Here is a 16,092-nt window from a genome sequence, read left to right as displayed (position 1 = left end):
GACTCGATGGCACATACCAACAACATCATATACATGTGAAAGCTGGACAGTGAATAAGGATGACAATTAAATAATTGATGCTTTTGAATTGGATTTGTGAAGAATACTGAAAATAGCACAGACTGCCAGAAGAACGAACAAATGTGTCTTGGAAGAAGTATAGCTGGAATGCTCCTTGGAAGCAAGAATGGATAGACTTCATCTCATATTCTTTGGTCATGTTGTCAAAAGGGACTAGTCCCTGGAGAAATATATCATGCTTGGTAAAGCAGAGAGTGAAAAAGGGGAGTACCCTCAACGAGATGGATTGACACCAGTGTCTGGGATGATAGGCTCAAGCATAGTAAAAATTGTGAGAATGGGGCAGGACCAGGCAGTGTTTCAATCTGTTGTGCATGGAGTCACTATGGGTCAGAGCCGATTTGATGGCACCTAACAACAGTACAGCCCTTGGTGACCAGTGTTCCCCATGTCAGTCTCTTACATTTGTCCAGTAGTATGTATTGGTTGTATGTGGCAGGATAATAATATATATCTTTTTTTGTGTGCCTGCATATCTTTTTGATTTGTACAGATGGCTCATGCACATCCATTAGTAGCTCCTCACTGATGTGTTTTTAATTCTAAGCCACCAGCTAGTTCTACTCTGAGCAGGTATGTAGCTCCTTCCTTTGTACATTCCAAGCAAAGATCACACTTCAGAACATTATCCTCTAATAGGATGTAGATCGATGAGCAATGTTTTTTCATTCATGTTTCTTACTAGAAAATTCTCTTTCTTTTTTTTTTTAGTCAGTTAGGTGTTAATTTTTTCTTTCTAATTTGTCAAACTTAGTTGTCATCTATAATATTAGCAGCCAGCCGTGTTGAAACACATTTTTACCTACAGTTTTATACAGCTTACCTCCTAGGAGGAAATGAATTAATTAGAGGCTAAAATTTCTGTACTTTCATAGCTGATCAGATATAACTATTCATGCCAAAATTGGTTCTTTGACTAATTTCTGCTGCATTTTTAGAAAGAAAGAGATTGTTTTAATTAACCATATGTAATAAACTCAGCTACATCTTATGGTGTTCCCTTTTTGCAATCTGTGTTCTTGGCCCTAGCTCTGAATTGTTTGGCCATGGGAGTCATCCAAAATTGATAGCATTTTCCACTTACTTGCTTAGTAATGCATTTCAAATTGCTAACTATGTTAGTGGGTCAGTGGTACCTATTTATTGAACCCCTAATACTTGAAAGAGGAAGGGAGGCAGTTTACAATTGATAGCTTTAGCAGGATGAACAGCTATTTTCCTTGCCAGAGAGAAAATTGTATATATTTGTGGCTTTATTATTTTTCTGCATACATTTTAGATAATGGGAATGGGAATACTCTGTAGGCTTATGTCACAATGTGTATAATTTTACAGGGAAGAAAATGAGGGAAAAATTACAGAGGTATTACTGGTGCCTTCTTTCTTTCTTTTTTTTTTTTTAATTTATTTTTATTTCAGTTTTTCCAGTACCACCCTTGTGCCCTCACTCCACTTTCCCCACAACCAGTAGCAAGAGTTACTCCTTTGTCTTTCATTGTGGACTAGTTCTCCTATTAATACACATAATGAAATGGTTGTTACTGAAATAAATACGTAGGTAAAAGATTTTTTGCTTTCAGAATCAAGGAGTAGGATAATTGAATCCATTAAAAGACAAGGGATGATCTAAAACTCTAGTTTTTCATGTTAGCCACATTTTTGAAAGGATTAATGCTTATAATCTATATTTACTCTTCATTTATTTCCAGTTGTTTAGAGGCTTTTATATTTGCAATTTCCCCCACAATTTCAGTATTTTTTTGTACTCACTTTTCAAATTAGTGTATCTGAAATCCATTTTAAATATAAAATAATAATTTATTACATTTTAACTAGACCCAAAAACAAAGGTTAGATGTTGTTAATATTGGTAATGAAAGAATAATTGCTGTTCACACAGATAATTTTCTGATTCATTTATTTATCCTCACTTCCAAGGAGCATTCTGGCTATACTACTTGCAAGACAGATTTGTTCGTTCTTCTGACAATACATGTAGAATATACTATAGAATGCTAAAATTAAATAAGCATAATTTTAAAAACATTTTTATTTGTTGACTGGCAATAAATTCATCAATAGGATTTTATTATATTGGTAGACCAATATTCAAATCTACTTTCAGAAATAACATTCTTTGTAAAATATAGTACCTATGGTATAAAATATAGTACCTAAAGGAGCTCTGGCAGCATAGTGCCTAAGGCACTTGACTGCTAACCAGAAGGCTGGCAGTTCAAACCCACCAGCCACTCCTTGGAAGGAAGATGGGGCAATCTACTTCCATAGTGATGTTGTTGTTGTTGTTATGTGCTGTCGAGTCGGACTTGACTTGTAGCGACCCCTCCTTGGGTTTCTGAGGCAGTATCACTACGGAAGTAGATTGCCCCATCTTCCTTCCGAGGAGTGGCTGGTTGGTTTGAACTGCCAGCCTTCTGGTTAGCAGTCAAGTGCCTTAGGCACTAAGCTACCAGAGCTCCTACTACTGCCTCAGAAACCCACAGAGGGGTCACTATGAGTCAGGTCCAACTCAAAGGCACATAACTACAACAACAACATGATATTAAAGCAAAATACTAAACTCACTTTTTATCATCTGCATGTTAAAAACCAACAGAATAATTACTCTTGGTACATATTCACATTATTCATTTTCTTAGATGTATCTCAATATTGAGTCACTGTTACTTTTCTAAAGAATATTATTCTTTGATATGATTTTATTTGTTAGAATATTTCCCCTGTTTTCATTAATTGCCTTCAAAGTTGTATTTTATGTTTAATAAATTTACTTTCTTTTCTGTTGGAAGAGCTTAAACAGGCTTGGTATTAATTCTTCTCTAAATGTTTGGTAGAATTCCTCAATGAAGCCATTTGTTCCAGGATTTTTTTTTTGTTGGGAGGTTTTTGATCACTAATGTCTTGTTATGTGTCTGTTGAGACTTTCTATATTCTCTTGAGTCAGGGTAGGTTGTGTGCTTCTAGGATTTTTTCATTTCATCTGGGTTCTCATAATATGTCGGCATAGTTCTCTTTACTGGCAGTCCTTGGATTACTGATGTCTGACTACGCACGACTTCTACTTGTCTGTTAATGCAGGGCTTCGAACTGGTTCTGTCATGGTTGAAAAAGTGAAACAGGAACAAACCAAAAGTTTTATAATTTGTGTGTTTCATCACAGTAACTCGAACATGAAAACTTGTGCCTTGAAGCCCTAAGTAATGGGAGACTGGAAAGAAGCATGGTGAGGCCTTTCAAGTAGCCTGAGGCATGAAATTGGATTTTCGGCAGGCTTGAAGGTCGTCACGCACATTCGGAGTGGCATGGTCAGCTGCCATCTTTGAGACAGGTGCCATCATCTTTGAGTGGGACACACTGTCTTTGAGGCTTTGCTTTAATGTTATATAAATTTGCCCTCACTTTGAAATGGTTGAACCACCCCCTACTTGCAACAAATTCTTCATTCAATCACCATCATTTGCTCCATGTGAAATTTTTAAATCATTGAAAGTCTTTCAATCTTTTCTTGTGCTCAAGTAAAGCTAAATAAGAACTGTATGCGTATGTTCTGACTGACTTACAGATTCTTAAAGACACAGTCGGGAATGGATTTCGTTCATAACCTGGGAACTGCCTGTATTCCTATCAGGTCAATTGTAATATCCCCTCTTTCAGTTTTTATTTTGGTGATTTGCATATTTCTTCTTCTCTTCTTTGTCAGTCTGGCTAAAAGTTTGTTGATTTCATTGCTCTTTTCAGAGAACCAACTTCTGGTTTTATTGATTACCACTAGTGTTTTTTCTGTTTCTCATTTTCTTTCTTTATGCTCTAATCTTTGTTGTTGCCTTCCATCTGGTAGGTTTAGGCTTAGTTTGCTCTTTTCTTTCCAGTTCCTGGAGTTGTCAAGTTAGGCTGTTAATTTGAGATTGTTCTTTTTTTATGTAGGCATTTTTTACTATAAGTTTCCCCCTGAGTGCTGACTTGGCTGTGTCCCTTAAGGTTTGGTATGATGTGCTTTCATTTTCATTTGACTCTAAGAAATTTGTGATTTCTGCTTTAATTTTCGCATGTTTGTGTTTTTTCCAGGTTTTTTTTTTTTTTTTTTCTGTTAATTTCTAGTTTTACTCCACTGGGGTCAGAGAAAATAGTTTGTGTGATTTGATTCTTTTAAAATTTATCAAAACATGTTTTTGTGACCTAAAATGTGGTCTGTCCTGGAGACCACATTTGATCCACATGCACTAGAATAAAATGTATATTGTGCTGTTTTCGGGTAGACTGTTTTATTTGTGTCTGTTAAGTCTAGTTGGTTTATAGTGTTATTCAAGTCCTCTGTTTACTTATCGATCTTCTTTCTAGATGTTCTCTCCAATATTGAAAGTGTGTTTTGAAATCTCCAACTATTGTTGTACTGTATACTCTCCCTTCAATCCCATCAGTGTTTGCTTTATATATTTAGGTGCCCTGACCATAATATTTTTAATTGGGAAATATTTGTACTCTAAATGCTAAGATAGCTGGAATGCTTTGAACAAATTCTACTAAATAGAAGATCTCTCAGTTCTAGGTTTTTTTTTTTTTCATTTTGAAATGGGTAAATAACACAAAGACATCTAGTCTTACTTTTTGAATGAAAAGTCAAATCACTTATAATCTACCTTGTATCTTCCCCTTGTAAGCTTAATTTTTCAAGTATGTCTGCTCCTCACATAACAACTATTTCATTATCTGGCATTTTACATTTACAGTAAAAAAATCTACTGACTATTTTGCACATCAGCAAGATATGTCTAGCAGTAATGAACGCTGGGGTACAAGGCTAGAGTAAAACTGACTGTGATGGTTGAGGTTATGTGTCAGCTTGGCTAGACCATGATTCTCAGTGGTTTGATTATGTAATGATGTAAGTGGGCGATTATGCAATGACGTAGTCATCCCACATTTTGTGATCTGATGTGGTTATCCTCTATCTTCACATAACGTCCTAGTCTTTGGAACCTAACCATGTAGATAAGTGAGGAGAGGGCATATTGGCACCATCTTGATGTCCTGTATGGTAATTTTGATTGTGCCAGTGCAGTTTACAGATTTGGCCTTGGTCATCTTGAATGCAGTCTCTAATGTCAGATTACATTTGAATCCTGGCTGTGCTACTGACATGCCTTGTCATCTTGAGCAAGTTATTTAACCTTTCTGTGGCTTAGTTTCTTTATGTATAAATGGGAATAATAATAATTGTCTCATAAAGTTTTTAAGAACACTAAATGAGTTAATGGTGCTAGAACTGTACCAGACACTTGATGAATGCCAGACAGCTATTATTCAAGGACTTAATGAATGTTTTTTCTCTCTCTCTTAATTTTAGCTTGTAATGGATTTATTTTCAGCTTTAATGTCCCTTATGTATCTACCTTTTAAGCCAAAGTTCATTGGACGTTTAAGTTAAACAGTATTGTCTTAATTATCTAATAACGCATATATCACAAGTGGATGCATTTAACGAATGGAGTTTTATTTTCTCACAGATTAGAAGGCTACAAGTCCAGATTTAAAGCAGTGGCTCTAAGGGAAGGCTTTCTCTCTCTGTCGGCTCTGGAGATAAGTCCTTGTCAGTTTAACTTCCGATTCCTTGTTCCCTGGAGATCTCCATGTGTCCTGGCATCTGTCTACCCCATCTCCTCTGCGATTTATTTAATCTCTTTTATACTAAAAGAGAGTGACTCAAAATAATACATTCTATACTAACTCTCCATCATTGACATAACAAAAGACAACCCATTCCCAAATAGGATTATAACCACAGGCATAGAGATTAGGATTGACAACACTGATTTTTTTAAGGGACATAATTCAATCCACAACAAGTATATATTAAAAAAATAACAATTTAAATCTTTATAATCGTTCAAACCATCAGTCATGTGGCTCAGCTCATCTCCATTAACTGCTGTGCATGCTCTTTCAGTACCTAGTTTTCAGCTCTCAAACAGTTCTAACTTATAGAGGAAAAATGTTTAAGTTATTGTTTAACTTACTAATTATTTTCAAAAGTCAGAGTCTAAACAAATAGTATTTACCAGCACCTTGCATGGAGTAAACCCCTTCAACCAACTTTGAAAGGAAATAATGCTGTAGATATATTGTATCTTGACCTTAGCATCCTTGGGATCATGATGAGCTGAGGTGAGGTGTAACCCCAAAAACCAAACTCACTGCCGTCAAGTCGGCTCCAACTCACAGCAACCCCTCCTTTGGTTTTTGAGGTGGTATCACTACAGAAATAGATTGCCCAACCTTCCTTCCGAGGAGTGGCTGGTAGGTTTGAACTGCCAGCCTTCTGGTTAGCAGTCAAATGCCTTAGGCACTATTCTACCAGAGCTCCCGAGGTGCAGTGTAGAAGTTACATTAAGTGTAATAATAATAGGTGGTTGATAACAGCCTATAGAGATGTCCCTGGTATAAAAGCCCCATAGGGGCTGGAACCTAGAGGTAGAATTCAGCCTTCTCTGGTGGCACAGTGGTTAAAAACATTTGGCTGCTCACCAGAATGTTGGTGGTTCGAACCTACCAGCTGCTTTGCAGAAGAAAGATGAGGCAGTCTGCTTCCATAAAGATGTACAGCCTTGGAAACCCTATGGTGCCATTCTACACCATCCTTTAGGGTCGCTATGAATTAGATGGACTTAATGGGAGTGGGTTTGGTTTGGGGTTACGTGTATTATTGAGGAATACAGTTTGTTATAGACCTTATCACCTATTGGTTTATATGCTGCTTTTTACCCACCAGCACACCAGTTTGGCCCTGGGACTTTAGGCATGAATTTCCAGCCCTTCCCAAGGCACCACTCCTTTGTAGCCCAATTTTGATCCTGCTTGTTGAATGTAGTATTTGTTTTAAGAATCTGTGACTTGGAGGAAAACACCATCACAGTAATTAGTAATACTTTTAAAACTTATGAAGCAGTTGTTACATGTCTGACACTAATTTATTCTTCAACAGAATAAAACAGTGTGGTAGCTACTGTTATAATCTCCAAAGTCTAGAGAATACTAGCATACCTCTAAAAGATCTTATTGCACTAATGGAATGGAAGAAATCTGATGAATTATCTTAAATTTATATAGTGATTTTAATGACTTTAAATGGAGCTATTATAATGATGGAGATACTAATTTCTTTTAACTTACTGCCAGGTTATATGGCAGTATTTCATTTGCCTTTTTCCATTATATTTTGGGTCATGGTTCATGGTGCCATTTTTTTTTTTTTTAATGGAAAAATGTGAGTAGTTAAATTGTACCTCCAAGACTATGGTTCCTAGGGACCCTTCAGGCCTGGAATTGAACTCACTCCCAGTGGCTTCCAGCTAAACAGTAGACAGGCATATAGGGTGAATATTTACACTAGGTAGGTACACACTCCTTAGAACAACCAACCATGGGAGACCAGAAGGGCGGTATCTGCATCAGGAGATAGCTCAGAGGGCAGGTATGCAAAAGAAAGAAGGACAAAGGGAAAGGGTAACCAGAGGAAGAAGTGGGAAGAGAGTTGTTACGTTGTGGGGAATTGCAGTCAGTGTCATAAAACAAACTGTGTGTGAGCTGCTGTATGGAAAATGAATTTGTTCTGTAAACTTTCACTCAAATCACAATAAAAAAATTTTTTTACATATGTACAATGGAATACTATGCAACCCTAAACAATAATGTAGAATCTGCAAAACACTGTATAACGTGGATGAATTTGGAGGACATTATGCTGAGTGAAATAAGTCAATCACAAAAGGACAAATATTGTATTAGTCCATTATTGTAAAAGTCAAGGAAATGTTTATCTATGGATGGACAAAAAAAAAAAAAAAGTTTATGAGTGGCCATCTAAGATACAACTTTTGATCTTTTACCTACTGGAGCAAAGGAGAGTGAAGGAAACCAAAGACTTAAGGAAGCAATTAATCCACAAGACAGTTGTTGTTGTGTGCTGTCAAGTCAGCACCAACTCATAGTGACCCCTCCTTGGGTTGCCGAGGCACTATCACTGCAGAAGTAGATTGCCCAACCTTCCTTCCGAGGAGTGGCCGGTGGGTTTGAACTGCCAACCTTCTGGTTAGCAGTCAAGTGCCTTAGGCACTATGCTACCAGAGCTCCTAGTCCACAATACTAATGGCCCCGCGAACCACACCCTCCTCTGGCCTGAAAGCAAAGCACTAGATAGTGTCAGGCTACTGGCCGCTCTGACCAAGGACACAATAGATGGCCCTAGTTAGAATGGGAGAGAAATAGAGAGCAAAACGCAAATTCCTGACAAAGACCAGACTGATAGAGACTGAAGGAACCCCCCAAGACTGTCGCCCTGGTACACCTTTTTAACCTGGAACTGAAGCCACTCCTAGAGGTCATTTTCAGCCAGGTAGATTAGTCTGTAAAATAAACAACACTTCGGAGAAATGCGATCCTTAGAACAATCAACTTTATGAGACCAAATGGACATTTGCTCAAAAGCACAGAGGAGAAGGCAGGGAGGGGCAGGAAAAGTGGAGAGTGGAAATGAATAGGGCAAGGAGGAAATTGGGAGAGGGCTGGTACATTGTGGGGGTAGCAACCAGTGCCATAGGGCAATTTGTGTATGAATTGTTGAATGAGAAATGAATTTGATCTATAAACTTTCACCTAAAACACAATAAAATGATTTAAAAAAACCGAATAAATAAATAAATTGTATTTGATGCTTAGATGTGATAAAAATGTAAATGATACTAAATGCTCATCATTTCCTGCTTGTGAAGGTGACAGTATCATGGTGGTAGGGTGTTTATGGAATCATTTATAAGATTTATTGTAGTAAATGAAAGAGGTGTGGTGTCTTTCAGATTCAGTACAGTGTCTTACTCAGACTTTTGATATTTTTGAAACAATTCTTTTTTAAAAATTTTAAATTAAATGAATACTTTTTCATTTGAGTGAAATTTTTTGTACTTGGATATTATTCTTGGGTTTTTGTTCAGTATCTTTTTTTTTAGTTTAGTATTTTTCTCCTTGAAATTCATTAAGCTCTGTTACTTAGTTTTATACATATAGCTATTTCTTAGTATAGTCTGTTTCATCAAAGCACTGTTGCTATTCTTCATCAGTAATTGGTAAACTTAGAAAGCTTCCTAATGCCCAGAACTTAATGCCTTTTACTTTAAGAATAGCACGCATACTAATTAGCATCAAAATTGGTAGTACGCAGAAATGTCAAATCCATCCTAGGAGTTATGCTTTTACTTCTAATTACTAATTAGTGAGTGCCCTGCCTCCTGTCATCCTATTATGCATTAAATTACATCTGTAATGAATCTTAGAGTAATTGAAAAGGAATGATAGGAAATTTCAAAGAAATGGCATTTGCTTCCAGTACTGAACTTAATAAAGTATTGCCATCTTAAGGTTCTTTAGGGACTTATTTTTTTGTAAGTCAAGAAGAATCATCCCTTTCCTTGTAATTAATGCTACTGAAATGCTTAAAATGTGTTTAAATTTTAGAGAAAATTGCCTTCAATGTTATTTATGCTTTTAATTGTCATTAAATATGAAAAAGTGGTTAGCTGAGACACCACTGTGTTTCTGACATACTTATAAAAATTTCATGAGATTTTATTTTATTTCTCAGATTTTGTAAGGAGATCTATAGGGAAAGAGTTAAATATAGCAAGAGAAAGAAGCTACACTTTACATTAATCAGGGTAGTTAACTAGTTTTTTTGTTTTGTTTTGTTTTTTTTCTGGAGACTAGATTTACTGAAGAGATCTCACTTTAAGTTAGTTTCAGTAAATGGAACTAATTTGAGGAGTTGATCCCTTGTGAGTTCTTGGGATTCCTAAGCCATTATGTACAAACTATATGAGAAAGACAAAAAATTAAGATATGTAACTACAGTGTCCTGTTTCTGATTTGTACTGATGAACATCCAAAAGAAGATAGTAATGATTGAAGGTTGTCCAAAAGAGGAGAAATTCCAGATTTTTTTTTTTTTTTATTTCAGGAGGTACCATTAGAAACTGGAAGGGGAGAGTGGTGAAGGAAGTTAAAAATAGAGTTAGGTAGGACAGTCGGGTAGGGTGGAAAGAGGAAGGAAACTGGTTAGAAGCAGATTTTAGCTCAAAATAAGAGATATTTCTAACCAGTATCAAATTATACAACAAAAGTATAAACTACTTCATGAGGTGCTGAGCCTCTCCATCTCTACATTTATTTTCTTTTTAAAATATAGGTTGAAGAAGGAGCTAAAAATATACGGCTGGGTGCACTAATTGGTTTGATGGTTGAAGAAGGACAAGATTGGAAGCAGGTTGAAATTCCCAAAGATGTAGGTCCTCCCTCACCAGCTGCAAAACTTTCAGTGCCTCCCCCTCCACCGGAACCACAGATTTCTGTCCCCGTCAAAAAGGAACACACACCAGGGAAACTTCAGTGAGTATGTTTATTTGAATGATTAAAAAAAAAGAAGAAGAAGAAGAGTGAGAGATGGCAGCCACTAGGGTATTTTAATCATTATCATGAAGTAGAAAGGAGACTGAAGCCTAGAAATGATTATTTTACTATTGTTTATTCAACAAAGAAAGTTATTGAAAACCTGGTATGTTCCATCTACTGTGAAAGCCTTGTTGAGCCAGTAGAGAATAAAAGTCTTGGGCACATTGACCTTGAATTAGGTTTCGGGAGTCTAGAATGGCATACGAGATACCGAACTTTGCGCTGTGTTCCATTCATAGAATTCCCCTTAATGTGAGTTCCAGTTTCAAATGTATAACTGATACAAAATGCAGTTAGCATGTTAACATCTATTCATTGTAAAGCTATTCTTCATTTGGATTTCTGACACAAATAAGAGCTCACTTTTTCCCCAGGTGCATCTGTATCTAACATAGGTACTTTTTAAATATAGTTTTAGAAGATAGCTTTAGTTGATAGACTCCACAAATTTCCAACACAGATTTTTATTTATTTTAATACTTTATGTAATTTTACAAAATTTCTTTTTCTTTATAAGAATAGTTATTCATAGAGAAAAGATCCTAGTAAGAAGTTCTTTTGAACTTAACTACATAATGTATACCATTTCATTCGTATGTATAATTTTTTTTGTTATTGTCAGTTTTTAAGTTTACAGTATTTTTTAAGTTCTGATTTAAAAATTCCCTTTATATCTGACTCCACTGCCTTTACTCCTCCTTCCTTTTCTTTATTACCATGAAAATCAGATGACCTGTATGTCAGTATTCTCACTAATGTTTAATATCTAATGATTTTCTCCCCTTGCAAATAACTAATTAAAAAGAGAGGCCCAGATGTCAATAGATACATTGACATCCATGTTCATCACACCGGCATAGTGCCTAAGGCATTTGACTGCTAACCAGAAGGCTGGTGGTTCAAACCCACCAGCCACTCCTCAGGAGGAAGATTGGCAGTCTACTTCTGTAGAGATACCGCCTCGGAAACCCAAAGAGGAGTCGCTATGAGTTGGAATCAACTTGACGGCAGTGAGTTGTGTTTTTTTTTTTTTTAATGTTCATCACAGCATTATTCACAATTGCACAGAGATGGAAGCAACCTAAGCATCCATTAACAGATGAATGGATAACCAAAATACAGTATATATACATAGTAGAATACTATGAAACATTAAAGAATAACAAAGAACCCATCAAACACCTTACAACGTGGATGACCATGGAAGACATTAAGCTGAATGAAATAAGTCAGGCACAGAAGGACAGATACTATATGAGTCCACTATTACAAAAAGTCAAGGAAAGGTTTACACATGGAAGGAAACATTCTTCCTTGGTTAGCAGGGATGGGAAGGAAAGGAAAGGAATAATGATAGCTAGGTGAGAGACACATAATGATTTGGGTAAAGGGAAAGACAGTATACCAAAAGTGAGTGACCAGCACAATACCACTAAGGAAAAGGAAGACATGGATAGATAAAAAAAGAAAGACACAGGGAAAAGGTAACCATAGGGAAGAAGTTGGAAGAGAGTTGTTATAGGGATTTTGTCATGAAACAAAATGTGTGAATGGAATGTGTGAATGGAAAACAAACATGATCTGTAAACTTTTCACCCAGATAACAATAAAAAGTTAAAAAAAAAAAAAGAGGGAGAGAGAGGCCCAAGTATCATTATGTAAATGAACTTCCCTACTGTCAGCAATCCTGGATGATAGTGTATATGCTGTTATTCTTCTAAAATCTGTCATCGTTAGAGACCTTGCATGGGTCTGAGGCCCCAGGGTATGGGTTAAAAATCTCCTGACCCGTTATCATTAGTCTGCAGAGTCCTGGCCCACACAGAGTTCTTGGTTTCTTTCTCTTTTTTTTCCATTTGAATTGGCTGCTAGTTAATTTCATATAAATATCTCAACTTTTTGGTTTTCTTGAAAAATCTAAGTGTCTGGCTATTCTGGGTCTGTGTCAGCTGGAGCTCAGGATTTTCCTGAAATGTGGCAAGTGCCCCAGTTGCCGCTCCCCATTTACTAGCTTTAAACTTCTGAACCCAGCTTGTTTTACTCATTTTGCTTCACCTGACTATGTGGGTGATTAATTTTACTGCTTTGCTTTAACATCTTAATGGGAAAGTGGACACTTACTGGCCATGTAACCCTGGATGTGCTTTTCCTTACCTATGAAATCACTATAGTTTCTGCCTTGCTAACACTTCCAGAGCCTCTGTAAAGTGCAAGTGCTTTTATGTAAATACCAAGAACTTTAAAAATACATGAAGTTTTTTTATTGCTAATTGTGTGATGAGTAGCCATGTAAAAAAGAATTAGTCAAAATATAAACTCTCTCCCTTAATGAATACTTACTTTTATTAAAAAGAATATTTTTGAAACAATAACTAGTTATATTTTTATAAAGGTACTTTGGCAGTAAACCAGATTAATAAAGATTGATTTATTTGACTGTGACCATCTGTGGGAGTCATTTTAACCCTATTATAAGATTTTCTTTTTTCTAATTACCAGCAAAACTGTTGACATTTAGATCTATTTGAATCACAGAGAAGCACTAATTGGTTTCATTAATCTCTGTTTCCTTCTTAGGTTCCGTTTAAGTCCAGCAGCACGTAATATTGTGGATAAATATGCACTTGACCCTAGCCAAGGCACAGCGACTGGTCCTCGGGGAATATTCACTAAAGAGTATGTGTGTGTTTTTTCTAATAACTAATTCCATGATCATCTTTTTCTGAAAGTATTTAAAGAAGAGATTATTTTGTGTTAAGATTTAAAAGAAAGTACACTGTTCTTTTGTGCTTTTACTTGCTTTAATCAGTGTAAATTTGTATTCTATGCAAAGTTTGTTTAGTAAATAATTGCAGCACTACTGAAGAACAGTTCTAATTTGGTAACTGAACTGGATCTTTAGGAATGGTGATAAATGCAGAATATTGGAATGCAGAACAGTGGAACTTTATATTGTTTTAAGTTTATGTGAAAGAATTATGCAGTCACATTTAATTTTATGAAACATGTAGGGTCTTTTTTTTCCTTGGATGACTAGTATATTTCTGAAAAATATGCTCTGTCCTATCCAGTGTGCCACACATCACATGCATCAGTATATGCTGTATGCTATCAGAGATCAGGAAGAATAGATGGGCAGACCAGTAAGCAGAAGTACAGTGAGGCTGTAGTGCTCAAAGTACTTCTGATGTTTCAGCCCAGTGGTATATCAAGGGCATTGGGTTTATGTTAATGGTGGTGAAATAATTCAGAAAAGGATAGTAATGGTGGGTGCACAACATGACGACTGTAACCAGTGTCCCTGAATTGCACGTGTAGAAATTACTGCATTAGTGAATATCTTATTATGTATATTTTTACCACAATAAAGAAAATTATATCAGGAAAAAAAAATGTCAAGTAAGATGGGAACTGTGAAAAGGCTTTTGATTTTTGTGATTAAGTGACCTTTAGAAGGCGGTTCAGTAGAGTGGCGGCAGTGGAGAGAAGTAGAGCTCTCTTATACATACATAATGAGCATGAGTTGAAGAGTTACATTTGTTTGCACTGTAACATTTCCTGAGGAGAATAAAAAGATATTATTTTTGCAGATACCCTAGGGAAGCAGTATTATAAGAGTTAAATATTTTATATTCTTTCCATTTTTCTTTCGTCCCAATCTCTTCCTTCCCTCATTTCTGAATGTCCCCCCTCCCCACCATAAGCAATTCAGTCTTTGAATCTGAATCTTCAAAATATGAAAATTACAAAAATGTTACATGAGAAAAATAGATCCATAAAGCATGCATTATTGAGGGCTTTTGACTTTAGAGATGACTGTGTTTTAAGTTGAACATGATGATGGCCTTTGGAAGAAATTATGGCCTGTTGTCATCTATGGGAATGTCTTCTTCTGATTTGGTTGAAAATGTGCAGGCTTTGGCATAAGCTGCCCTCAAAATATCTTAGCACACATTCTTGAAATAGTGATGGACAGTCTTCCTCCACACCTTGTGAACTGATAGTACAAGCTGAGCAGACAACTCTGTTCCAGATGCTGAGATCCATTGTATTTATGAAGAAAATCACAAGTGTCCAGGTTGCTACTTCAGTTTTGCATAAAAGTACAGATATTGCTCAGAATATATGTTGTTTAAAAACATTTGTAGTTGACTTTGCCTGTACATGAAAGAGAAATACACATGACTGTTTTAAGGATGCGTGTGCCAGGTCTAGGGTTAGAGGCAGAACACATTTAGATCTTTGCCTGTAGTCCCCACATCTTTGGTATAGCTACATATTAAATCATAGTTGTAATTAGTTGTCGTACTCATAGCAGAGCATCAAAAAACTAGTAGGTATGGTAGGCAGGTTTATAGTTATGTTTTTAGTGATATTTCTTTTCAAAACTAACTCATGACATGCATTATGAAAAATATAATACAACCAATTTCACTGAACAATTCGTATAGAAATTGTTAAATGAAGCAAGTAGCTGAATAAGCCTTCACCAAAAACACAATAAAATATTATTTTTAAAAAAAACTAACTCATGGCACACCAAGTGAGTTACTTTCTGAGAGATCCTGGTAGAGAACATTGTCCTGAGTGAACTACCAGTGTCCCCTGCCTTTCTGCACATATGTCCAGTATTTTTCTGTTTCTTTTAATGTTGATTGCATTTAATGACCACCTATTGTTTTTCAAAAAAAAAAAACAAGGAACTCTGGTGGCATAGTGCCTAAGGCATTTGACTGCTAACCAGAAGATTGGCAGTTCAGACCCACCAGCCACTCACAGAACAAGACTGGGCAATCTACTTCCGTAAAGATTTTCCTCCTTGGAAACCCAATGGGGTTGCTATAAGTCAGAATCAACTGATGGCAGTGAGTTTGGGTTTTTTTTAATTTGGAATTATTTTTAGTCTGATTAAGTATTTAATCAAAAATAGAATTATTTAATGAGCAGAAGTCATTAAAATCTTTCTCTGCATTACAGAAACTAAATTAGATGATAATTAATATTTATTCTTCATGAGGTATGTAAGTGTAAAATCAACAATAAAAATCTACTCTGAACCACTGTCCAGAATTGATTTTCTATTTGCTTATTTATGATTAATGACTCCTCTTTACTTTTATTCTTCACTAAGTGCCATTTCCCAAGACTCTTAATTATCACAGGGATGAAACTAAACTGCTTGTTTATTGATAAAGCAATAAATAATAGTTACAGTAATAAGCCAAATCAAGCCCATTGCTGTCGAGTTGACTCGACACCCTGCAGGACAGAATAGAACTGCTCCACAGGGTTCCCAGGGCTGTAAATCTTTACAAAAGCAAACTGCCTCATCTTTCTCCCGAAGAGCAGCTGGTAGGTTTGAACTACCAACCTTCATTTAGCACTTTTTTTTTTTCTTTTTTTAGGATTTGGGTGAAGATTTACAGAGTAAATTCACTTTTCATACAGCAGTTCACATATACTTTGTCTCATGTCATTGACCAAAATTTACAATGC

The 16,092-nt window shown here is 36.0% G+C and overlaps 1 protein-coding gene across 1 annotated transcript in view; it reads left to right on the top strand.

Annotated features, from left to right (window-relative positions):
• The window catches only part of PDHX (pyruvate dehydrogenase complex component X), a 78,950-nt gene that overhangs the window by 26,569 nt on the left and 36,289 nt on the right, over nucleotides 1-16,092 (top strand). Inside the window, exons 4-5 of the mRNA XM_007943307.2 lie at nucleotides 10,334-10,533; nucleotides 13,174-13,272. Coding sequence (XP_007941498.2) covers nucleotides 10,334-10,533; nucleotides 13,174-13,272 — 299 coding nt within the window. The remainder of the gene's footprint in view (nucleotides 1-10,333; nucleotides 10,534-13,173; nucleotides 13,273-16,092) is intronic.

Source organism: Orycteropus afer, unplaced genomic scaffold (assembly GCF_000298275.1).
Source record: "Orycteropus afer afer isolate SDZICR_OR568_19922 unplaced genomic scaffold, OryAfe1.0 scaffold00103, whole genome shotgun sequence".
NCBI classification, from domain to species: domain Eukaryota; kingdom Metazoa; phylum Chordata; class Mammalia; order Tubulidentata; family Orycteropodidae; genus Orycteropus; species Orycteropus afer.
Note: the sequence above shows the minus strand (reverse complement) of the source record. Positions and strands in the feature narration are given on the sequence as shown.